The sequence below is a fragment of the Petaurus breviceps genome, unplaced genomic scaffold (genome assembly GCF_028583685.1).
Source record: "Petaurus breviceps papuanus isolate PSGF00001 unplaced genomic scaffold, PetGlider_PUasm1.0 98, whole genome shotgun sequence".
In the NCBI taxonomy this organism is placed as follows: Eukaryota; Metazoa; Chordata; class Mammalia; order Diprotodontia; family Petauridae; genus Petaurus; species Petaurus breviceps.
The window spans coordinates 28,632,261-28,656,914 of record NW_027187460.1 but is presented as its reverse complement, the minus strand read 5'-3'; the positions used below and the strand labels follow the sequence as shown (position 1 = coordinate 28,656,914).

General features: G+C 38.7%; 2 protein-coding genes and 1 pseudogene across 6 annotated transcripts in view; 1 reads left to right on the top strand and 2 right to left on the bottom strand.

The window, feature by feature from the left end:
- WASHC5 (WASH complex subunit 5) overlaps window positions 1-10,011 on the bottom strand; it is a 73,876-nt gene extending 63,865 nt beyond the window's left edge. The window contains exons 1-3 of one of the 5 annotated variants that reach the window (XM_069081197.1): window positions 8,187-10,011; window positions 1,416-1,724; window positions 805-950 (exon numbers count right to left, since the gene is read on the bottom strand). In XM_069081197.1, the coding sequence (XP_068937298.1) occupies window positions 805-950; window positions 1,416-1,601 (332 nt within the window). In that variant the 5' untranslated portion in view covers window positions 1,602-1,724; window positions 8,187-10,011. Of the gene's footprint in view, window positions 1-804; window positions 951-1,415; window positions 1,852-6,586; window positions 6,821-8,186 lie in introns of those variants that run through there. The other 4 variants (XM_069081195.1, XM_069081199.1, XM_069081194.1 and 1 more) reach the window with 4 other exon arrangements.
- Window positions 6,951-24,654, top strand: part of NSMCE2 (NSE2 (MMS21) homolog, SMC5-SMC6 complex SUMO ligase) — a 284,003-nt gene continuing 266,299 nt past the window's right edge. The window contains exons 1-2 of the mRNA XM_069081200.1: window positions 6,951-7,100; window positions 17,791-17,949. Of these exons, the coding sequence (XP_068937301.1) occupies window positions 17,805-17,949 (145 nt within the window). The 5' untranslated portion in view covers window positions 6,951-7,100; window positions 17,791-17,804. The remainder of the gene's footprint in view (window positions 7,101-17,790; window positions 17,950-24,654) is intronic.
- LOC138155798 (large ribosomal subunit protein eL32 pseudogene) lies at window positions 17,020-17,439 on the bottom strand (annotated as a pseudogene).

Below are 24,654 nucleotides of genomic sequence, written 5' to 3'. Positions count from 1 at the left end.
TGTAGGAGAAGCAAGAAGCTAACCTGAAAAATGTTACCTCACCACTTAAGGTTTTCTTTTTTTTTTTTTTGCCTTTTGGAGGGCAGTTGGGGTTAAGTAACTTGCCCAAGGTTACACGGCTAGTATTTTTTGTGTGGGTGTTAAGTGTCTCAGGCCGGAACTGAACTGTGGTCCTCCTGACTCCAGGGTGCGAGCTTTACTCAGTGCGCCACCTAGCCGCCCCTTAAGGTTTTCTAAGTAGTGAAAGTAAGTTTTTTCACTAAGTAGTGAAAAACCACTGACAGTCAATTAGAATATAGTTATTCCATGTTCAAATTACATGATGCAACAAAAACTGCTTTAAACTTGGAATGACATGAACTAAGGTAAAATTCTGACTCTGCCACTTACTACCACAGTTTTCTCCTCCGAAAAATAAGGGGGGTTGGTTGCACTAGATAATCTTTAATGACCTTTCTAGCTCTGGATCTAGTATCCTATGAATAGTACTCATGTTATGGCTGGTGACTTTGCACAGCCCTCCCTCACTTAAATCAGATAAATTACTCAAAGGAAAGGGAATTACATTAATTATATTATAGTATACATTATTTAAAGATATTAAGGCTTACTAAAATATTAAGAAGAATGCAGCTATGAAAACAAAAAGGTACTGCTGCCTGCAATAAACTAATTGCAAAGGGTCACCTGGTTAAATCAAGAAAAATGCCTAAGACTCTTTAAATTTTTCCTTGATGTTCCTCTGCTTCTTTCCTCACAATATATAATTTATCAGAATCAAATTATGATTAGATTTATGAATACCTGTTTAGATCTACAATATATTTGTGGACACTCTGAAAAGCTGAGTAAAATCTTGTCACAATTTCTATGTTGTTTTCACGAAATTCTTCATCTAAATCCTGTAGATCTGGTCTTGCTTCCAGTCTGCTTTCACACAACTCTGGACCCTGAGAAGAAGAACAATTTGCTATGAAGTGTAAAAGAAAGTACATTTGTTAGTAATGCAAAGTTTTTGACTAGTCTAATGAAAATTTGATCTTATGATCTATCAATAATTTTAGGTAGAGTTCAACAATTTATGAGGATAATGTCACAGTATTAAAAACATTCTGCATATTTCTAGGTGAGAAACTTATCAATTATACTTGACATTAATTTACATTTAAGTTAAACTATTTCAATGTGAAATACAATATTAATGTTTTCACAAGATCCTACTGTACTCTCAAAATACACAATATATGTATCTTCTGGTCATTTTAAAACAGAGCACAATATCTCTTTAAAACAGAAAATACCTTCTTTTTCACTGTCACCTCTTTTCCACAGAATAAATCTTTTGTTTTCCAAAGAAAGTGTACTTTGGAAAATAAGGGATTACTTTAAAAATCTGCATGTGGATGAAGACTTACCTTAAAATAACTGAAATCAAAGATAATATCTCCATATTTCTGTTGATCAGCACGGTCTTTTAATCTGAAAACACTGGGAATGAACTCAGAGAGCCTTAAAAGCTCAGCAATGATGGCATTGCCACAGGACACAATCCTCAGACATGCCTGTCCACAGAGGTTGTTTTCAGCAAGAAAATCCAACATTGTGAAGATGGCCAGCTGACCCTTGACTGGGCACTGGAAATGGTCTGGTCTTTTGCAGTTATGACCTACCGATTATCTGAAGAGACCTGAACTTCTTACAAATTAGGTGCTCCATTAAAGTACCTGATTAAAAATATATAAAAATCAGTAACATTCCAGTAGAAATGTCAGAAGGCACAGAAAGAAAGCATGACATCTTCTTCCAAAACGCTGTTTTAAATTACTGACAGTATTCTTTGTATCCAGAAATCTGAAATGGGACATAAGGCCATATGTAAGTACTAAATCAAATCAAGTTTTAACAAGTAACTATTTACTATCTGCTTTTTAATTTTAAAATGTGTATACTCTAAGTAATGCATTGTGATTGGCTCAGAAAGACATAGATAAATAATTAATATTGCATCCCCTCACAAGCTCACAGTCTAGTTGAATAAGAGAATCACAGAATCTCAGAATTAGAAGACATCTAAGGGGTCAACCAGTATAGCCCATATCTAAAGAAGAATCTCATCTATAATTTAGCTGGAACAAATAGGTGCATCTCAGCTCTGTTTAACTACCTGAAGTAATGAGGAAGTCATTATTTCCCAGGTCAGTCCTTTTTACTACTGAACAGCTAAAATGATCGCTAAATATCCAGACTACCTTCAAGAGAAACAACTGCCAGTTGTACTACACTTTAAGTTTTATAAAGACATGCAACCAGATACAAATAATGCAAAATGGAATGTAAGGGCAGAAAGTTCTAAGAATCGGGTTTTATGGCAATTTTAAAATATGAATTAATTGTGAGTACTCTAAACATTAACACTTGGTCTGATAACCAAGAACTGGCCATACTACCTGAGGAACTGAATCATACTAATACGGTCATTCTCACTACAAAGGAAACAAAAGACAAATGGAAGTCACCATGAAATGGATGGATGACTCACAGTTTCTTTTTGGGGAAAGAAATAAAGGACTTGGTTTTTATCCTGTATCCATAGGCAATGAGAAATATTATTTCCTGGGAAATTTGGTTATCTATAACAGTGCTCTCAATAAACATTTACAAGAAGACCACCGTGGGGGCGGCTAGGTGGTGCAGTGAATATAGCACCGGCCCTGGAGTCAGGAGGACCTGAGTTCAAATTTGGCCTCAGACACTCAACACAAAACTAGCCGTGTGACCTTGGGAAAGTCACTTAACCCCAACTGCTCTACCTTCCCCCCTCCAAAAAGCAACCCCCCCCCAAAAAAAAAACCAAGAAGACCACCATGGGGATAGAGGGTCTACCTATCTACAGTGCACTTGAGAAGTTCATTCCTTCAAATTAAATCAACATATACTTCCACATTCTATGATTTTAATGCTAGGGTGGGTATTGGTGGATGATTAAATATCTTAGAAAAGATGGTTCAAGGGCAAGCCTTTGGTAACCCCAAAGCTTCAGGCTACATGGAAGCCTTCTGTCTATACATCTCATGAATATTTTCTTCAAAGGGAGAATTAAGGGATTCTAGGTTGGGTGAGGACCAAAGAACGTCACAAAAATGATACTGATTATACTTTAATGGAGAGGAAATTACTGGTTATTGATGTTAGAGTAATTTCTGAATCAGCTGTTTGTGCACAACTGGACCACTTACTTGCTAAAGCAAAAATAAAAATCAATACTGAATTAGAAAAATAAACATAAGAAGATAATGGTGTGCAGCTGAGACAACTCTAACTTGAACTTTTTGAGCAAGTTTGCTGACAATGAAAAATAGGAAATGGATACAAGGACATGCAATGACAAAGTATGACCATTTGCCAAGGAAGTATAACCAACATAAATTAAATGCCACAATGAACACTTACGAAGCCTAGAAACTGCTTCAGCCAGCAAGCATTTGAATTGTGAAATATGGTGACTAAGAATGCCACAAACTTAGAATATAATTCATTTGTAAAATATTATGATTGGAGATGGTGGGAAACGATCAGGATCACCTTGTAAAACAGTGAGAAACAGTGAAAAAGAATGTTTACTGAACTCTTTGTGATGGACTGAACTAAGTCAAATTATCTCAAAGGCATTTGAAGATTAAACTGGAAAATAAAAACAAACAGATAAAAAGTAGAAAAGACCCATACATTTTTTGGTAAAAAAGTCTTTTCACTATCACAGTCCCTGGTACTTTTTTTTTTCTCGGGGTAGGGGGGCTTTTTTGGAGGGGGGAAGGCAGGGCAATTGGGGTTAAGTGACTTGTCCAAGGTCACACGGCTAATAAGTGGTTAATTGTCTGAGGTCGGATTTGAACTCAGGTCCTCCTGACTCCAGAGCCGGTGCTCTATTCACAGTGCCTCCTAGCCTCCCCCCGGTACTTTGTAAAAATAGAAAAATGGGGTGGCTAGGTGGCTCTTACTGTGCCACCTGGCCGCCCCTTTTTGCATTTTTTTTTGTCCTTTTGGAGGGCAACTGGGGTTAAGTAACTTGCCTAAAGTTATACAGCTAGTTTTTTGTGTGTGTTAAGTGTCTGAGGCTGGAACCAAACTCAGGTCCTTCTGACTCCGGGGAGAGCACTTTACTCACTGCGCCACCTAGCTGCCCCTCCAATGGTCTTTTCTTAATCCTCATTCTCCTGGACCTTTCTGCAGCTTTTGACACTGTTGATATTTCTATTCCTCAATACTTTCTTCTCTCTAGGTTTTCAAGACATCACAATCTCCTAGTTTTCCTTTTACCTATCTGACCACTCCTTTGTATCCTTTACTGGATCCTCCTCTAGACAGTGCCCACTAATCAGAAGTGGTCCTCAGAATTCTATCTTGTGTCCTTTTCTCTCTGTTACTTCACTTGGCGATGTCATCAACTCCCATGGATTTAATTACCATGTCTATGCTGATGGTTTTCAGACTTCCTGCCCTAGTCTATTGACTTCCAATCTTGTGCCTTTCAGACATTCTGAACTGGATGTCTAGTAGACACCTTAAATTCAATACATTTAAAACGGAACGCAGGATATCCCCCCCCCCCCCCCCAACCCTTCTGGCCTCCTACCTTCTCTATTACTATTGAGGGCAATACCACTCCCCTAGTCCCTCAGGTTCACCACCCAGGAGTCATTCTTGAATCCTCACTATTTCTCTCTCCTCATATCTAACCTGTCACCAAGGCTTGTTAATTTCACTTTTGTAGCATCTCTCAAATACACTCTTTTCTCTCCTCTGACACTGCCACCCCTCTAGTGCAGTTCCTCATCACCTCAGACCTGGATTACTGAACTAGCCTGCTGGTAGGTCTGCCTGTCTCAAGTCTGTGCCCCCTCCCAACTCAGTCTTCATTTAGCCACTAAAGCGATTTTCCTAAAATGAAGGTGTGATCATGTTCCTCACTCCCATTCCTCTCAATAAACTCCAGTGGCTTCCTATTGATTAGAGGCAAATACAAAATGCTCTGCTTATCATTCAAAGCTTTCCATAACGTAGCTGTCTTCTACTTTTCCAGATATCTTACACCTTACTCTCCTACACATACTCTTTGACCCAGTAACACTGGACTCTTGGCTGTTCCATTTTCTTGGTTCAGAGCATTTGCTCTGGCTGTCCCTCATGCTGGTATTGCTCTTCCTACTCCAGACTACTGACCTCCCTGGCTTCCTTTTAAGTCCCAACTAAAATTTCACCTTTTACAGGAAGCCTTCCTCAACTCCTCTCAATTCTAGTGCTTTCCTTTTGTCAATTATTTCCTAGTTATCTTATTTATGTATCTTGCTTTTTATATATTTATTTGCATGTTGTCTCCCCCATTAGATTGTAAGCTCTTTGAGGGCAGGGCCTGTCTTTTGCCTCCTTTTGAGTCCCTTTTGCTTAGCACAGTGCCTGACACATATTAGGCACTTAACAAATGTTTACTGATTGACAGTATGATTTAGTGGAAACAAGCATGGGATTTTAAGTCAGAAAATTTGCATTTTAATTTTGGCTGTAATATTTACTATTGTAGGGACCAAAGAAAAGTCACTTTAACTTACACCTCTACAAGACTCTTTTCCTATCTATAAAATAAAAGGAATTGAACTAAATGATCTCTGAAGTTCATTTCAGCTCTAAATCCTATGATCCTAAGTGTCCCTCGATCTACATGTTTTTCCTAAGTCCTAGAAAAGTATAGAAAAGGTTTTGTTTATGAATTGGCATGCTGTCCAGTAATTTTCTGGATGGGAAAAAATAGTAGAAAGAATCTGACTACTTCGAAGAATGAAAGAAGGACTCATAACACACCCCTCTATAAGCAAACCTAGAAATGTTAAATAGCCTTTGGAAAAACCCTGTATTTTCTCTTACCTCCTGTCTTTACTTACACACACACACCCTAAAAACAAACCTTGCTTCAACAAAAAAGCTACCACAGGGGAGCATCAAACCTGGAAAAAGTGGTATCTGTGTACCTAGGTACTTGGTTACACCACAACCTTCATAAAAGTTCAGCACTGTGTCAAGTCTCCAAGCCTATACTTCCTGTCTTTGGGCCTCAGTTTCTTCAGTCTGTACTTACAACTAGGGAATACTCCAGTTTAGAGTATGAAGCATAGGGTTTAGAGCTGGAAGGAGTTTTAGGATCACTTAGTATTTTTATTTTTATAAACGAGGAAACTGAGGTCCATGAAAGTGAAATGACCTGCACACCTAGGAAATAGCAGGAAACAGAATTTAAAACCAGGGCTCCCGCTACATCATCGTGACCCTCCTGTGGAGATCTCTAAGGTTCCCTCACTTCCTAACTTTCACCCATGCATGCAGGAGGGGCAGGGGCTACACTCCTTCCTGCACCCCTCATCATTTATAATCTTTTCTTCTCCATGGTCACCCTGTCCCAGGGTCTCAAGCCTAAGTCCTCGGTCCCAGCTACCACCAGCCCTCGGGGAGCAGGCAGGTTCCCTTCCAAGCTCCTTCCGCCTGGACAGTCCCCCCCTGTCCCTTCGGCTCGTGGACCCGACTCTCCCTCAGTCACCTGTCACGGGGCCAGGCCCTGCTCCGGCGCCGGGGTCTGTGCGGGTCTGTCTCTGCTTGTCCCAGTCTGGGGGGGGGGCAGGAGGAGCTGTGGGGAGGGGGCAGTCCGCGCCCTTCTCGCCAGTCACGGCAGGCGACCAGTGCCTGACAATCTCCCCTCGGCCCCCCACCCCAACTGAAAGACCCGACCGACCCCCTTCCCCAGCCTCAGTGCCGCTCCGGTAGTCACATGACTAGAATTGGATGGAACAGGGTGGGGCGCGGAGGCGGGACCAGGGAAGGTCACGTGAACAAACCAGAAGGAAAGGGAGGTGAGCGACATCACGTGACTGACCTATGTGTTCCTCGGCTCCTTAGTGATGACGCATGATCGGCGCCTGGTGATGACATACGATCGGCGCCAGTTCTGCGCTTGTAGCTATAAGGGATCTGAGAGAGCGGGAGCCTAGGTCTTGTAGGAGGTGTTGGCTGTGGCTTCTGAGTGACACGGGTCCGAGTCTGGGCCCGGCGGCCAGGTAAGGGCCCTGGGGCGGGAACTGTTGGCCTGTGAGTGGTCTCCTTCCGGGGAAAACCTTAGAGAGACTCACCTGAACTCGATTCCGTTTCCACCAACGTTTTGTTAAATGCGTAGCTTGTGACAGGAGCTGGAGGGGGACCTTCTAGTCCAAATCCCTCATCGTACAGGTGAGGAAACTGAGGCTCAGAGAGGGTTATGTCAGCTCGAGGCTGCACAGTCATCAAGTATTAACAGTCAGCATTTAGGTCGCTTTCAGGGTTCTTTTTTTCTAACATTTTATTTAGTCTATAATTTATAAAAATTAACATAAAAAATCTTTCCCACATTGAGCAAATTAAAAAAAAAAACAACCAGCAGAAATCTTAAAAATAAAACCATTGCTGCATAAGACAAATCCGCATTTTGGCCTCCTCTGACAACGTATGTATGTCCTTTCTGCACGATATGACTGGCGTGTTTCATCTTCATTCTTTTCGACTTGTGGTTTGTCATTGCTTTCATAGTGTTTTTTTTCTTATAAAATTTATCATTTTAGAAATGGTTCTAGTTCTGCTGACTTCATTCTGCCTCAGGTCATAGAGTTCTTTCCATTTTTCTCTGCATTGGTCTGTTTCATCATTTCTCTATGGCACAATAACATTCTGTGCTTTTAGGTTTGCAAAACACTTTACAAATATGCCATTATATCACCCCAACAATGTTGGTAGGTGTTATAATTATCCCCATTTTGCAGACGCGGAAACTGAGACAGACAGAAGTTATGGAACTTGCCCAGAATCATGTCGTTAATAGTATCTGAGATATGATTTGATCCCAGGTTCTGTTTCTTTTTCTCTCCCCCTTTCTCTCTGTCTCTTGTTTTCTCTTCTCCCCTTCCTCTTTGAGCTTGTGTTTGGGGGTAGGGGGAGGAGAATATTTGTTTCCAAAGGTATAATTATATATGCAAATTTATTCCCATAACACATGGGAAGCATAATCCCACTCCCTTTTTTTTACCACCTTACTCTGGGGAGGGAAAAGGATTAGGTTCATAGTTAGCTTGGTTACCATAAAGCACATTCCCAGTTCCAAAACCAAAACTTGCCTTGGATTCAAGTGCCAGGCAACTCGTTTTCTCCTGGCTTCCCTGCCGGGCTGACTCACCAGCTGCTCTGTCCTGCTTGGAATCCTGATTGCAAGTGGGCCATGGCTCAGACTCCTGGGTCTAGTGAGGATCACCTCCTGCAGATGAAGCTGAGAAGGAGGAGTAACACTTTAAGACATATTATGCAGAGGCTGGGTAAAAGAAGAGACTGGGGAAGGAGGTTCTTTCCTGTTCTACTGGTTCATTTTGTCGCAGTGGTGTTGTGGATAAACAGGTACTTCTGGACCATGGCTTAAAATACAGAAATGATCATCTGATCAGGGATGGCATGTACCTAATAAGGCTAGTAGAAATGTGTTTTCCTGTATTCTTGTAAATTTAATCATAAAGACCTTACACTTAAAAGAAGGGGAAAAGAGAAAATTATCTATGGTATATGTGACAAGGTAGTTATTACATCGTGTAGCTATAATGAAAAGTTTAGCAGTTGAGATAACCAGAAATTCACAGTAGAAAAACAATCCAAGAAAGGAAATAGTAACAAAGTTTTATACTTTGGCATCTATATCTATAAATTATAAGAAATAAGATGAATTAGAACTTCTCATGAAAGGAGGCAGATTTGACCTCTAGGTATCATTGAGCCTTTATTTAATGAGTCCCATAGAAGTGTATGCCTTATTAAAAAAAGAACAGGAGGAGTAAAAGGAAACAGAAAAATTAAGAAAAAAATAGTTGTATGAATATATCCAGCAACCCAGAGGTAAAAGAAGTGTGATAGAAAATATTTTGTTTACATCAATGGAAACAAGCAGTATTATCATCATAGTAAACTACACACCATCTGAACTGAAGAAGAAATAGATGAATTCAGGAAACAGATCCCAAACCATGGTATATTCATGGGATTTGGGGCGTAATTACTGGGAGGTCTTGTGGAGTATTCTCTCTGTTAAAAGTAGAACAACTAAGAATTTCCTGACTTAATGACATTTTCATCCTTTGGAAGGGTGGAGAAACAAAAAAAAAAATTCTGTTCTGGTTCTGATTCACAGCAGGAAAGAAACCTGGTATATGAGATGGAAATGATGAGAACCTTGTGGGGAAGTGACCACTCCACCTTAGAATTTGTAATAGTGAAGAAATTGGGAATAGTTTGACGTGCAACTTTGGTTTTAGTAGGCCCTCATAGCTTAAAGTTTCTTACACTTACATTCTTATACCTGGTCGTGCCCTTCACATCCCAGTGACTGAACTTCTGTATAGTACCATTCAAATCCCATTTCTTACCTGCTCCCTGCCACCAGGTTCTTGCCTGTTCCATAGGCAACAAACTTCTTTTCATCTTAAATCTATTCTTCTCCCACTCCTTCCATTTATTAGCTCTTACTGAAACCTGACTTCCCCCAGATTACACAGCCTCCCTGCCTACCCTTATCACTACTGGCTACCCTTTTATCTATTCTTCTTAGCTCACTGATCAAGGCAGGGAAGTTGAAATGCTTCTTGCTCTGTATTGCCATTTCTAGGTTTTCCCCCTTCTTACTTCTGAGGGAAATATTGGTGTTCATATATACCATGAAATCAAAATCCTGGTAGCTGTTATCTAGAAGTTCACGCCCCATCACTCTGTTTCCTTTCTTAGTGAATTTGGTACATGGCTCACAATTTTTCTCTCCTCCTTGACTTCTGCTGTAATACTACGAAACTTGTACATTGATTCTTCCTCAAATACTCTGATCCCTCAGTTCCTCAACCTACTCACCTACTGTGAACTCCTCCACTCCACTTCAGCAACATACAAAGATGGTCATGTCCTTGATCTTGCCATTACCTACAAATGTACCAACTCCCATGTTCAAGAATTCAGAAATCCCCTTATCTGGACATAATCTATTGGCTTTTCACCTTGCCCTCTGCCTTCCATTCCATTGCCTTACTCTTTACCCTCACTGTGAATTCCAGTCCCCCTCAGTTCTCTCCCTGGCCATCTCTGCTGCACTATTCACTTTTTCTTTTTCTTCCCACTTTGACTCTTGGTGAACCCATTCAACTCTGCACTTTCCTCCTATCTTGAATCCCTAGCTGCTTCTTCATATTGGCAATTATACCCAACCTTGAACCACTCCCACCATTTGTCACCTTCACTCTTAACATACGTGCTGCTGAATGAAAGTGGAGTAAATCATGCAACTGGGTTCACCCATATTACCTAACCTCAATTGGACCCTTACTGCTATGAGGCAATCCTACTATACCTCCCTTATCAACTCACTATCCCACTCTCTGCAGCAGCTTTTCCAAACCTTTTTCATCCCTCCTTAACTTCTCATGGCTCTTACTACCTCCACTATCCCAGCTGAGAACCTTGCGTCATATTTTGCAGAAAAAATTGAGCCTGTAAACTGCCTCTATTTCCTTTTCCCATATCTCCTATCCCTCAGGTGCCTTCTGCTAATTTCTCCTCTTTCACCTCTGTCTTGTATAAGGAACTAGCCTTGCTCTTTACCAAGTCTAACCTTTTTCTTTATTCAAGCAATCCCATTCTGTCTTCTCCACTCTTTCATTTATTTTCAATTTTTGCCCCTCTATTGGCTCATTTCCTACTGTCTATGAACATGCCCATATCTTCCCTATCCTGAAAAAAGCCCTCACTTGACTCTTTCATTGTCACCGAGGATGATCTTATATTTCTTCTGACCTTTTCGCTAAACTCCTCAAAAAGACCCTTTACAATTGGTGTCTCCATTTTCTCTCCTTAACATCTCATTCTCTCCTTTACCTCTTAGAATCTGACTTTCGACTTTATTATTTACACTGAGACTGCTCTCTTTAGTTAGTAATGATCTCCTAGTTGCCAAATCCATTGGCCTTTTCTCAGTCTTCATTTTCCTTGACCTTTCTGCAGCCTTTGACACTGTTGATCCCTTTCTCTTCCTTCATGCTCTTCTCTTTAGGTTTCCAGGACAACACTCTCCTGGTTTTCTTCCCTCTCGGACTGCTCCTTCTTAGTTTCCTTTGCAAGATCTTCTTTCATATCATGCCCTCTAATCGTTGGTTTCCTTCAGGGCTCTATCCTGGAACCTCTTCTCTTCACCCTCTATACTACTTCACTTGGTAATCTCATCAGCTCCCATAAATTTCGTTACATGTCAAGGCTGATGATTCTTTTTTTCCCCCAATTTAAAAATCTTTTTATTCCAATTTTTCCAGTGTTTCTTCCATTTTTCCCAGTGTTTCATTTTTTCCAATTACATATAAAGACAATGTGTACAATGTTTTCCTGGTTCTTGTTCTTAAATCTATCTTTCCTGCCCTAGTTTTTCTGCTGACCTCCTACCTAGCTTCTCCATCTGCCTTTTAGACATCTCAGACTTGGATGGCCAGTAGACATCTTAAACTCATTATGTCAAAACAGAAATCATGTTTTCTCCAGACTCTCCCCACCTTTTATCTTCCATATTATTGTTGAGAGCAATACTATCCTTTCAGGCTCATAATCTTGGAGTCATCCTGGATTCTCCACTCTCTCTCTAACATCTCATATGCAATCATATCCAAATAAGCCAAGACCTATTGATTTCACCTTTGCAACATCTCTTGAATATACCCCCTTCTCTTTTCTGACACTGCCACCACTCTGATACAGGCCCTCATCATCTCATGTCTGGACTATCACAGTAGTCTATTGGCTTTTCACTTTGCTGTCTGCCTTCCCTTCCATTGCCTTATTCTTTATCCTCACTGTGAATTCCAGGTGAAACTGTATGCCTCAAGTCTCTCTAGTCTGATTTATCCTCCATTTAGCAATTAAAGTGATTTTCCTAAAACACAGATCCAACCTTGTCAACACCCTATTCGTTAAACTCCAGTGACTCCTTTTTACCTCCAGGATAAAATACAAAGTGCTCTGTTTGCATTAAAGGCTCTTATAACCTCTGCTTCTCTTTCCATCTTACTCCTTACTCCCCAGCACATGCTCTTTGATAAGACTGGCCTCCTGGCTATTTCATGGTCATGGTCTCTTGGTTCTAGGCATTTTTTTGGATTGTCCCTCAAGTCTAGAGTGCTCTTCTCTTCCTATTGGCTTCCGTGCCTTCCTTGAGGTCCCAGCTAACATCCCATTTTCTATAGCAAGTCTTGCCCAACTTCTTTTAATTATAGTGCCTTCCTTCTTTTAATTCTTTTCTGTTAATTTTATGTGTGTTTTGCTTGTACATATTTGCTTGTTGTCTCTCTCGTTAGACTGTGAGCTCCTTGAGGGCAGACTATCTTTTGCCTCTTTTTGTATCCCTAGCACCTAGGAGAGTGACTGGCACACAGTAGGTGCTTAATAAATGTTTATCAACTGACTAATTTTGTATCTCCATTATTTAGCACAGTGTCTGACACCTAGTGTGTACTTAATACATGCTTCCTTAGTGAATGCTTGTTGTCTTGACTTAATGATTTGAAACTGGATAAGATAGGACATGTAGTAGAAGGAGTGGTGAGTGTAGAATCAGAGGACTTAGGATCGCATTTCAGCTCTACCAATTGTTATTGCCTCTGTGTCCTAGGGCATGTCATTTAACTTCTGTGTTATCATCTGTAGAATGAAGGTTTTGAAAGAGATGATCTCTAGTCTCTTCCAGCTTTAAATCTTTAAATCTTAAATAAAACATTATCTCCTCTCAAAAAACTTATCTTGGTGGATCAGTAGAATAGGTTAGGTACACAAGATATAGTAATCAATGACTATAGTAGTTTACTGTTTGATAAGCCCAAAGGCTCCAGCTTCTGGGATAAGAACTCATTGACAAAAGCTGCCGGAAACTGGAAAATTGTATGGCAGAAACAAGGCATAGACCAACATCTTATACTGTATACCAAGATAAGGTCAGAATGGGTACATGAATTAGACATAAAGGGTAATACTATAAGCAAATTGGGAGAGCAAGGAATAGTTTACCTGTCAGATGTATGGAGAATGGAAGAATTTGTGAGTTAGGAAATGCAAAATAGATAATTTTGATTACTTTAACTTAAAGGGTCTTTTCACAAACAAAGCCAATGCAAGCAAAATTAGAAGGAAAACAGAATGCTGGGAAGCAATTTTTACAGCCAGTGTCTCTGATAAAGGTCTAATTTCTAAAATATTTAGAGAACTGAGTCAAATTTATAAGAATGCAAGTAATTCCCCAAATGATAAATGGTCAAAGGATATGAACAGTTTTCAGATGAAGAAATTAAAACTAGTCATGTGAAAAAATGCTCTAAATCACTATTGATTAGAGAAATGCAAATTAAAACAACTTTGAGGTACCATATCACATCTATCAGATTGGTTAACATGACAAAACAGGAAAATGATAAATGTTGAAGATATGGAAAATTGGAGCAATAATGCATTATTGGTGGAGTTGTGAACTGATCCAGCCATTCTGGAGAACAATATGGAACTATGCCCAAAGGGCTATAAAACTGTGCAAACCCTTTGACTCAGTATCCCAAAGAAACCATAAAAGTGGGAAAAGCTCTTTTTGTGGTTGCAAAGAATTGGAAATTGAGGGGATACCCATCATTTGGGGAATGACTGAACAAGTTGGGTTTTATGGAATACTATTGTTCCATAAGAAAAAACCTGAAAAGACTTACATGAACTGATGCTGAGCAGAACCAGGAGAACATTGTGTGCAGTAACAGTAACATTGTACAGTGACCAACTTTGATAGACTTAGCTCTTTTCAGCAATGCTAAGACAATTCTAAGACTAAAGATGGAAAATGGTATCCCCATCCAAAGAAAGAACCATGGAGTATGAATGCATATTGAAGCATACAATTTGCTCTCTTTTTTTGTTTTTTCTTTCTCATGGTTTTTCCCTTTGGTTCTGATTCTTCTTTACGAAATGACTAATATACAGATATATTTAATATGATTGTACTTGTATAGCTTATATCAGATTACATGCCATCTTGCTGGTGGGGGAGGGGAAGGAGAGAGAAAATTTAAAACTAAAAATCTTATAAAAATGAATGTTGAAAACTTAAAAGAAATTTTAAAAATAAAATATAAAAGAAATTTATCTGATAGGAGATGGAAACATGTTACTATGTAATAGAAAATTTTATAGATTTCTATCTGTATTTGGAGTACAGTCAAGTATTTATTTATTTATTTTTTTGCTTTTTGGAGGGCAATTGGGATTAAGTGATTTGCCCAGGGTCACACGGCTAGTCCTTGTGATAAGTGTCTGAGGCCGGATCTGAACCCAGGTCCTCCTGATTCCAGGGCCGGTGCTCTATTCACTGTGCCACCTAGCCGCCCCAGTCAAGCATTTATTAAGCACTTACTGTATGCCAGGCACTGTGCTAATTTCTGCAGATGCAGAGGGGAAAAGAAACCAAACTGTCCCTGTCCTGAAGGACCTCACATTGTAATGGGGGATGGGGACAACATACAAACAATTGTGTACATAAAAGGTATAAACTGTGTAAATGAGAGGTAATCTCAGAGAGAAGGCACTAGCAGTGGGAGGTGGTGTAGAGAGTGGGAAGTCTGGGGAGAGGCCTCTTTATAAAGTGGGATTTAAGATGCGTCTTTAAAGAAGCTTTGGAAGGCAGGAGGTGGAAGTGAGAAAGAACGTTTCAGGAATGGGACACAGTTTTGAGAGATGGAGTGTTGTTGTGAGAAACAGCAAGAAGTATGGTTTTGCGGGATCTTAGATCTTAGTACTGTGTAAGATAGGGATGGAGGGTTGTGAGGGGCTTTTAAAGCCAAACGGAGAATCTTAGATTTGATCCAGGTAATAGGGTGCCACTAGAGTTTATTAAATGGGGGTTAGAGTGAGTTATTTTGTTGTTTTGGTCATGCCTGACTCTTGGTGATCCCATTGGGGTTTTCTTGGCAGAGATACTGGAGTGGTTTGCTATTTCATTCTCCAGCTCATTTTAAAGATGAGGAAACTGAAGTAAACAGGGTTAAGTGATTTGCCCAGGGTCACACAGCTAGTTGTGTCAGAGATTGAATTTGAACTTAGTTCTTCCTGATTTGAGGCCCAGCGCTTTATCCACTATGCCACCTAGCTGTCCAGGCTTAGTTGAATCTGTAATGTTTGTTGTATTGAACAGAAACATTGACTCTGACCATATTTTGAAATGACAGCAGCAAAACATACAGATGGAAAACAGTGGAAGGAGTAACAAAACAAGCAAATTATTTTGTTTTTCATTATTAAATTTCATTATTTTCCTTAAAATTTTTCTCATCTTCTTAGTCACCCAGACATGCAGTTTTGGTGTCATTCTTGATTCCTCAATTGTACTCACCCCACATGTCTTCTCTTTCTGCCTTCACAACAGTTCTTCTATACTTTCCCCTCTGTTTGCTCACATAGCTGCCACTCTGGTATGGAACTTACCCCTTTATTTATGGATTTCAGCCTTCTGCTTGGTCTCTGCTTCAAAACTCTTCCCACTCCAGCCCATCTTCTACTCGCCTACCAAAGTGATCTTCCTAAATAGAAGACCTGGTCATGTCACTTTACTTAATATACTCCAGTGGCTCCCTGTTTTCTCTAGGATGAAGTTTAAAATGCTCCGTTTGTCTTTTAAAGCCTTTTACAAGCTAGCCCTTTCTACTTTTCTAGTCTTACACTTTACTGTCCTCCATGTATCTGATCCAGTGACACTGGCCTTCTTGCTGTTCATCACACAGGACACTTTATCTCTAGATTCCATGAAGCCTTTTCATTCAGTTAGAATGAATGTTAGAATACATGTTCCTTGTGCCTGAGGTACTCTATTCAGAATTTCTTCAAAACATGCCTTCTGAAAGAGGACTTTCCTGGTACCCCTTCCCCTCTACTGATGTCTTCTCTCTGAGATGACCTGTTTGTATATATTTTGTATGTACATAATTTGCCTGTTGTGTTCCCATCAAAATGCTTTCTTTACTTCCCTAAGTCTTAGGTTAGTATCTGGCATATAGTATGTGCTCAGTTAATGCTTGCTGACTTAAAGAAAATAAATCCCCAATAAAACATAATATGTAAACCATATTTTAGTAACAAAAAAATATATATATTTGAACAAAAGTCTAATCAAATCAACAAGTGTTTTTCAAGTGTTTACTCTGTGCCAGTGCTGGGAATAAGGTAAAAACAATCCCTGCTTTCTTTTGGCTTATTTGGTTGTATTTGAGGTTGTTATTAAATTTATAGGAAGATTTATTATATCCTGAATAGACTGGTAAACTTGAAATCAGGAAACTGCGTATCTTGAGTCACGTCATCAAAATCCTCTTAACTCTTAATGTCTTTATTTCTTTAAATATCTGTAAAAGGGAGACCATTTGTAATACCTGAATTACAGGGTTGTGATAAGCAAAGTGCTTTGAAACCTTAAAGAACTAAATAAATGAGTTATTTTTAACAAAAATTAAAAATTATTTGTTTTTTCATGCTATTTGTTTTGAGAATTCAGCTTTGGAAAACTATGTTTCATATTCATGAAGGCTGAGCCTTTCGATTTCTGTTTCAGGTAAGGGCTTTTTAGGCATAGAGCACATTTTATCCTTTTATAGTTAGAGTGCTCGACAAATATTGATAAATGCCTACTCTAGAGTAAGCACTGTGTTTGTGGAAACATAAACATACATGTTAAAATTCTTTAGTATTCGGGGAAAGGTTGTAGTTAGATTTCTGCATATTCTCTGGACCTTGATATATCATTTTAGACTGTCAGATAATCTAAAAATTACTTTCAGTTTCACTTAGAGTGATTGCTCTCTAGTATTTTTTTTTTAGTAGTTTACGGGTTTATTTAACACAAATAAAAATGTGTAAAGCTGTTTACTCATTTTCTTCACTCCTCAGTCTAGCGTTTGGATCAGTGATCTTGATGGCTAGCTGAGCTGTTCTCTCAACAATAACTTTCCGATTCTTAGAGGAAACGTTGTGAGCAATCTCATAACAATAAGATTTGTTGCACATCAGGAGCACTTCTAGCTCTTTGACATTGTGCACCAAAAACTTCCTGAATCCACTTGGCAGCATGTGTTTTGTCTTCTTATTGCTTCCATAACCAATATTGGGCATCAAGATCTGGTCCTTGAATCGCCTTCGCACCCTGTTGTCAATGCCTCTTGATTTACACCAGTTTCTCTTGATCTTGACATATCTGTCCTACTGGTAGTGAATGAACTTCTTGGTCTTCTTGACGATTTTAGGCTTCACGAGGGGTCTGAGGGCAGGCATGGTGCCGGCAAAGAGACAGTGCTCCCTCCACTGTCTAGTATTTCTTAATATGGAAAGTATTAGGGCTTCACATATATTTATGTGGACGTTTATTCTTCTTCTTTCTGCATTCAGTACTTTATTTTTTTGGAGGGGGGGAAGGCAAAGCAGTTGGGGTTAAATGACTTAAATGATTTGCCCAAGGTCGCACAGCTAGTAAGTGTCAAGTGTCAGAGGCCCAGATTTGAACTCAGGTCCTCCTGACTCCAGGCCTAGTGCCCTATTCACTGTGCCATGTAGCTGCCCCACTGGGCCACCTAGCTGCCCCCAATACTTTATTTCTTACAGATTTCTTTTTATAATTTCCCTTTTTTTTTTAAAATACAGGTAACAATTTCAGGATGCCAGAGAATTCTGATGATTTTCCTTGGATATTTGTCAACAATGTGGACAATGCTCTCAGCAACCTGAAAAACTGTGAGGCTTATATTGTTGCTGGAATGCAAAGTGTCACTAACACTGCCCTGGATCTTGTGGTAACTCAGAGTAAGTAATACTTCAAAATATATTTGTTTTTATTTTGGAGTATGATATATATTTCAGTTTGCCTAATTATTTTATGTTGTAATTGATTTTGAAGGTGGGACTTTTTCCTCCCTGAAATAGCACTGAATGAAAAATACATGAAAATATAAAGTACTTAGATTTATTTGTTAGGCTGAAGTTCCCATGGGGAATATTTTATCTTCACCCCAGAAATTGCCTTTGTCCAAAATTCCATACAAGTGGATGCTTAATAAAAATTGTTTTCATTTGCCTTATTCTGTTAACCAGTTGACTGTACTCCTACATAGTCTTTTAGTAATTTGCTCAATCATGTCATACCTGTATCTTTAGTCTTTAGGTATTTCTACTGCCCTAATACTTTATGTTTAATTGTTGTGATTAAAGCTCATTTATTTTAAACCATGGTTTAGAACCTTAGGATGACTCAACTTTTAATCAAATTTTCTTACAAAAAGTACATTTACTTATGCTTTCTGGCATAATCCATGTCTTTCCAACTCAAAGCAAGATGTAGGTTTCATTTCCACTCTAAAACAAGTGGGGTCATGATACCAACAGAGGTAGTTCTGAGATGCTAAAGAAGAGAGAAGCTAGGATGGGTTGAGCCAGAGTGGGAAGCTAGGTCAACAAGATAATAATAAAACCTTACATGTATGTAGTACTTCAGTATTTTCAAAGCATTTTCTTTACAGATATTGTCTCATTTACTAGCCGTGTAACCTTAATCTCAGTTGCCCTCCAAAAGGCAAAAAAATATATATATTGTCTCATTTTATTCTCACAATAACCCTGGGAGGCAGGTGCTATTATTATTCTCATTTTACAGATGAAGAAACTGAGGCAGATGGAGGTTAAGTGACTTGCCCAGGGCCATACAGCTAGTATTTGAGGGAAGATTTGAACTTTGGTTTTACAGGCTCCAGGTCTGGCCCTTTATCCTTTGTACTGTTAGCTTCCTCACTTATTAACTGTATAATTGAGGGCAGGTCACTAAACTTCTCTCAACCTCAGTTTCCTCATCTGTAAAAAGAGTAAGTTGGACTTGATGGCCTTTAAGGTCTCTTCCAGGTTGAAATCTGTCATCCTTTTTCACTTGGTCCCAGGGCTGCCAGAGAACATTTAATTACTTAGGATCAGAATGAGAAGGGCCACAAGGCAGTGAGTTCTGATCTCCTTTCCCACCCATCCCAGCCCTGTTTGTAGTTTAGGATCAAAGATTTAGTGCTAGAGAGACCTTAGGGAACATCTAATTAAATTCCCTCATATTCCAAATGAACAAACTAACCCCTAGAGGATTGAATGCCAATGGTTACACAAAGAGTAATATAGGTGGCAGAACTAGGATTGAAATCCAGGTCTTCTGATGCCAGTTTTTTTTTCTTTACTTCTGGGTAGGCTTGGAATTCTTGTCCCTGTTGAGGGAGAAATAAATGCTGATAAGTAAAGTGATTTACCAAGTAGCAGAATGTTGTAGAATTATAGAAATTCTGAGATGAAGTTGTGATATTGCAGAATGATCTATTAGTAAGCTTCATATCATAAAGGTTAAAAAATTTACTTAAGATGAACATGTTTCAGTGAACCTGGGAACTTACTTGTTTTAAACTTCATTGACAGTCTCTGGGAACCAGTAGATAAATTGTTAAAGATTATGAACAGGTAGTTTTCAGACAAAGAAATCAAAGCTATCTATAGTCATATGAAAAAATGCTATATATTACTATTGATTAAAGAAGTGCAAATTAAAACACCTCTGAGGTACCACCTCACATCTATCAGATGGGCTTATATGACAGAAAAGGAAAATGATAAGTGTTGGCAGGGATGTGGGAAAATTGAGACAGTGTTGGTGGAATTGTGAACTAATCTAACTGTTCTGGAGAGCAATTTGGAACTATGCCCAAAGGGCTATAAAACTGCATATACCCTTTGATCCAGCAATACCACTACTAGGTTTGTATGCCAAAGAGATTAAAAATGGAGGGGGGGAGGACCTCTTTGTACAAAAAATATTTAGCAACTCTTTTTGTGGTGGCAAAGAATTAGAAATTGAGGGGGTGCCCATCAATTGGGGAATGGTTGAACAAGTTGTGGTATAATGATTGTAATGAATACTATTGTGCTATAACCAATGAGGAGCTGGATGATTTAAGAAAAATCTGGAAAGACTTTCATGAACTGATGCAAAGTGAAGTGAGCAGAACCAGTAGCACATTGTACGTAGTAACAACAGTGTTGTATGATGATCAGCTGTGAATGACTTAGTTATTCTTAGCAATACAGTGAACCAAGACAGTTCAAAAGACTAATGATGAAATGCTATCCTCTAGAGAAAGAACTGATGGAATCTGAATGCCAATTGAAGAATACTATTTTTCACTTTGTTTTTGTCATGGTATTTTTTTTTGTCTGTGTTTTCTTTTACAACATGACTAATGTAGAAATAAGTTTTGATTGATTGTACTTGTATAACTGTTTTAAATTGCTTATCATTTCAGGGATGGAGGAGGGAATGGAAGGAGGGAAAGAATATAGGACTCAAAATTTAAAAAAATAGATGTTGAAAATTGTTTTTACATGTAATTGGGAATAAAATAAAATATTATTTAAAAAGTCTCTGGGAAAAATAGTCCCAAGACAATGTGGCAGGAAGCAGTATAGTGAACTCCCCTTAAAATTTCTCCCAAAACATCTAGAAAATGTGTTAGACTGAATCCTGATGGGAAATCCAAGGAAAAGTCACATTTTTACAGTACTTGTTGGCAGAGGGAGTCAGAGATGTCTATAGGCACTGTCTGATGAAGAATATGTTTATAGAGTATTCCAGTGCCCAGGGGAAAATGCTCTAGAGCAAGAAGAAATCCTAGACCTGTATTAGGGTGCCAGTGTTAGAACAGGTGCTGGTGTTGCCCACTCCCCAGTTCTGGGTCCCAGTTCTGGAATAACAATAGTCAGTACCCTCAGAAAGAAGCAACAGGACTAGCCCACACCTTCATTATGCAAAGCCCAGCCCTAATACCAAGTCTGAAGTTAGGAAGTAGATTAGAAAAATTTGCAAATTTAAAAAAGTCTTACCACAAAAAGTTATTTATAGTAACAGGGACACTCAAGACACAAAGCCAGAAGAAGACAAATCCCAAACATCTACAAGCAAAACATCAAAGAAAACACAGTTTAGGTACAAGTTCAGCTAGAATTCTTGGGAGAGAAGAAGCAAGAGTAAATAAACATGTAATTTAAAATAGTCAGAAAATCTAGAAAAATAGTGAAAAGTTAAATGACATGAGAGTGCTAGAGGAAAGTATTGGAAAAGAAATTAGACCTATTGAAGAAAGCATTTAGAAGGGAATTAATAGCTTGACACAAGAGAGACAAAACCTTGTATAAGCACCAAAGTCTCTGAAACTTAGAATGGACTTCAGAAAAGCCAGTGATTTTGTGAGATAACAAGAAATAATTCTTCACAGTCAAAATACTGGAGGGTGGGGGAAGAAAATATAAGATATCTCATAGCAAAAACAAGTGACCTAGAAAATAAATCCAGGAGAAAAAGTTTAAGAATCACTGGATAACTTTAAGCCACGGCTCCCAAAAGAGTCTAGATATATTTCAAGAAATCTGGAAAGAAAACTACCTGGATATTTTAGAACCAGAGAGCAAATTGGAAATAGGAAGAATCTACCAGTCATCTGAAAGAAGACCCAAAATGAAAACTTCTGTGAAATATCATAGTCAAAATCCAGAGCTTCCAGGTTAAAGAGAAAATATTGCAAGCAGCCAGACAGAAAGAATTTAGGTACTGAGGAACCATAGTTAAGCTCATACACAATTTAGCAGTCACCACTACTAAGGAACAGAGAGCTTGCAATGGAATATTCCAGAAGGCAAAAGATATAAGCTTACAGCTAAGGATAATCTACCCAGCAAAACTCAGGATAATCCCACAATGGGGAAAAAAACCAAAAAAAAAACCAAAACGCGGATGCTTTAAGGAAATAGAGGACTTCCAAGCATTCCTGATGAAAATACCAGAGCTGCAAAGTTCAAGCACAAGAATTTAGAGAAACATAAAAAGGTCAACATGAATGAACTATCATCATGCACTAAATAAGAATAAGCTGTTTACTTTCAAATATGAGGAGATGATAACATGTGTCTCCTCTAAATCCTATTATCATCAGGGGTCATAGAGTGTAGTGTGTCTAATTAGATAGAAGGCCTGGAATTGGTTCTGTTATGCCTTGATGATCCAAAGAGAAAGATGGGGTGAGGAATACATGGGTTAGGGGGTGGGGAAGGAGGAAAAGGAAAGCGAGGTAAAATTGTCTCACATAATTGGGGTGTACAAGTAGAAGGCTATACAAACAGGAAAGGGTACGGTAGGGAAAAGCTGACACCTGGACCTCACTTATCTGAACTGGTCAAAGGGAGGGAAGAATACACACACACACACACACACACACACACACACACACACACACACACAAACACACACACAGATTTGGGTATAGAACTATGTTTCATTCAACAAGGAAATAGAAAGGAATGGGGAGAAGGAAAGATGAGAGGGACAGTAGATTAAGGGAGGGATTAGTCCTAAGCATAACAAACTCTTAACTCTGTACAGAAATATATAGCTCTTTTTGAGGTGGCAAAAATTCTGGTATATAGGGGGGATGGAATACTATTTTACTTTAAGAAGTAATGAAGGGGATGGTTTTAGAGATACCTGGGAAGACTCTTATGAACTGATGCAGAGTGAAGTGAACAGGACCGAGAGAACAATTTATTCAGTGACAAGCTACAGCCAAACAACTTTGAAGGACTTAGGAATTCTGATTACTATTAATGAGCAGCCATGATTCCAAAGGACTAATGATGAAACATGCTTCCCAGCTCCTGGACGTGGACAGTTTGGAAATTTGTTTTGCTTGACTATACATATTTGTAACAGGGGTTTTGTTCTTTTGTTCTCAGAGAAGGAGGGAAGGGTGGATGGAGAATTTTTTTTGATTGAAAAAAAGGAAAGAATAAAAAAGTTATAGTCAAGGCTAGATTTAGAAAAATGGACTTTGTCAAAGGTCCTCTTGATGTCCAATGTAATATGCTGTTTCACAATTAATTTTTAAAAAACCCTCAAATTTTTGAATTTTTTAAATTTGATGTTTTCAGATGAAATAAGGAAATTTGGAGAAGAGTAAGTTCTGGAGAGAAAGATAATTAATTTTTTTGCATAGGTTTAGTTTGAAATTTCTTGCAGACATCAAGTGTCTAAATAGTCAGTTATTATGAGATTCATGCTCAGAGAGACAAATCAGTAATCTGTAGGACTCAAAATGAAACATACTATTCACCCACTGATAAAGAGATGCTATACTCAGAAAGTACTGATTGAGACATTTTGGGAGGGCACAGACAGTACAGGAATTTGTTCTGCTTGATTATACATGTTTGTAATGGATTTTTTTTCTTGCTTTCTCATTTGGGAGGGGGGAGACAGTAGAGAGAGAATGTGGAGCTGAAAATAAATTTAAAAAATTAGAGGGTTAGACCAGATGGTCTGTAAGTCCCAGCTCTAGATTTGGATTCCTTGACTTGGATAAAGGCATTGATGGCATGCTTATTAAATTTACACATAACACAAATTCACTATCCTGGTGCAAAGTGCTGTCTGCCCTACCTTAGTTATAGCTCGTCTGCCCCTGTGTCGTCCCCCTCCCCCCCCACTATGCATTTTTCATCTTGGACTTGTGAAGTTGATTTTTTTCATCATAAATATAAATCTTTACATTTGTCCTTATTAAATTTCATCTTATTAGGTTCAGCCCATCAGAATCTTTTGCATCCTGTCCTCTTTTGGGTTAGCTATCCTTCTTAGCTTTATATTCTCAAAAGAATTTGTAAGGATGCAGTCCATACTGTTTCTCACATTATTAATAACAAGATTAGAATAGATCCAAACACAGATCCCTGGGGTAGAGGTGGGAAAGCAGTCTGCTGGATATTTACTTCAGAGTTGACATAAAAAATTTAATGAGTACTCTTTGAGTTTGATTGTTCAGTTAGTTCTGAATATAACTGTACTATTGTCTCACCCACAACTTTCCATCTTTTCTATAAAAATGGTTTGTGTTTATCAATTTTTTCCTAAAATCTAGGTAAACTATAACTATGGAACTCTTCTGATCTGTCACTTTGGTAATACTGTCAAAAAAGGGAATAAAGTTTGTCATGAATTGTAATTGCTCTTGGTAATCACTGCTTTTGTTTTCTAGATCTTCACTAACCATCTCTTTCAATTCAGTTCAACTTAACATACATTAAATTAACAAGCACATTAGATGTCTACTATGTGCCAGATATTGTGGTAAGTGCCCAGGATACAATGACAAAAAAGAAAAATGAAATTGTTCCCAAATTAAGCTCCCATTATGTTGAGTATGGGGCCAGCATAGAGGACATCATGTACACAGAAAAGTAAATATACAACATATGCACAAATATCTACAAAATATTTTCTTTCGGTGGGGAGAGAAATATTTACACCTGGGGGAATCAGAAAACGCCTTTTGTTGGAGTTGGAGCTTCAGCTAAAACCTCAAGGAAGCTAAGAGTTCCAAGAGGTGGAAGAGGGCAACATTTCAGGCATATGCAAAGACTCAGAGTATCACTGACAGGGAACTT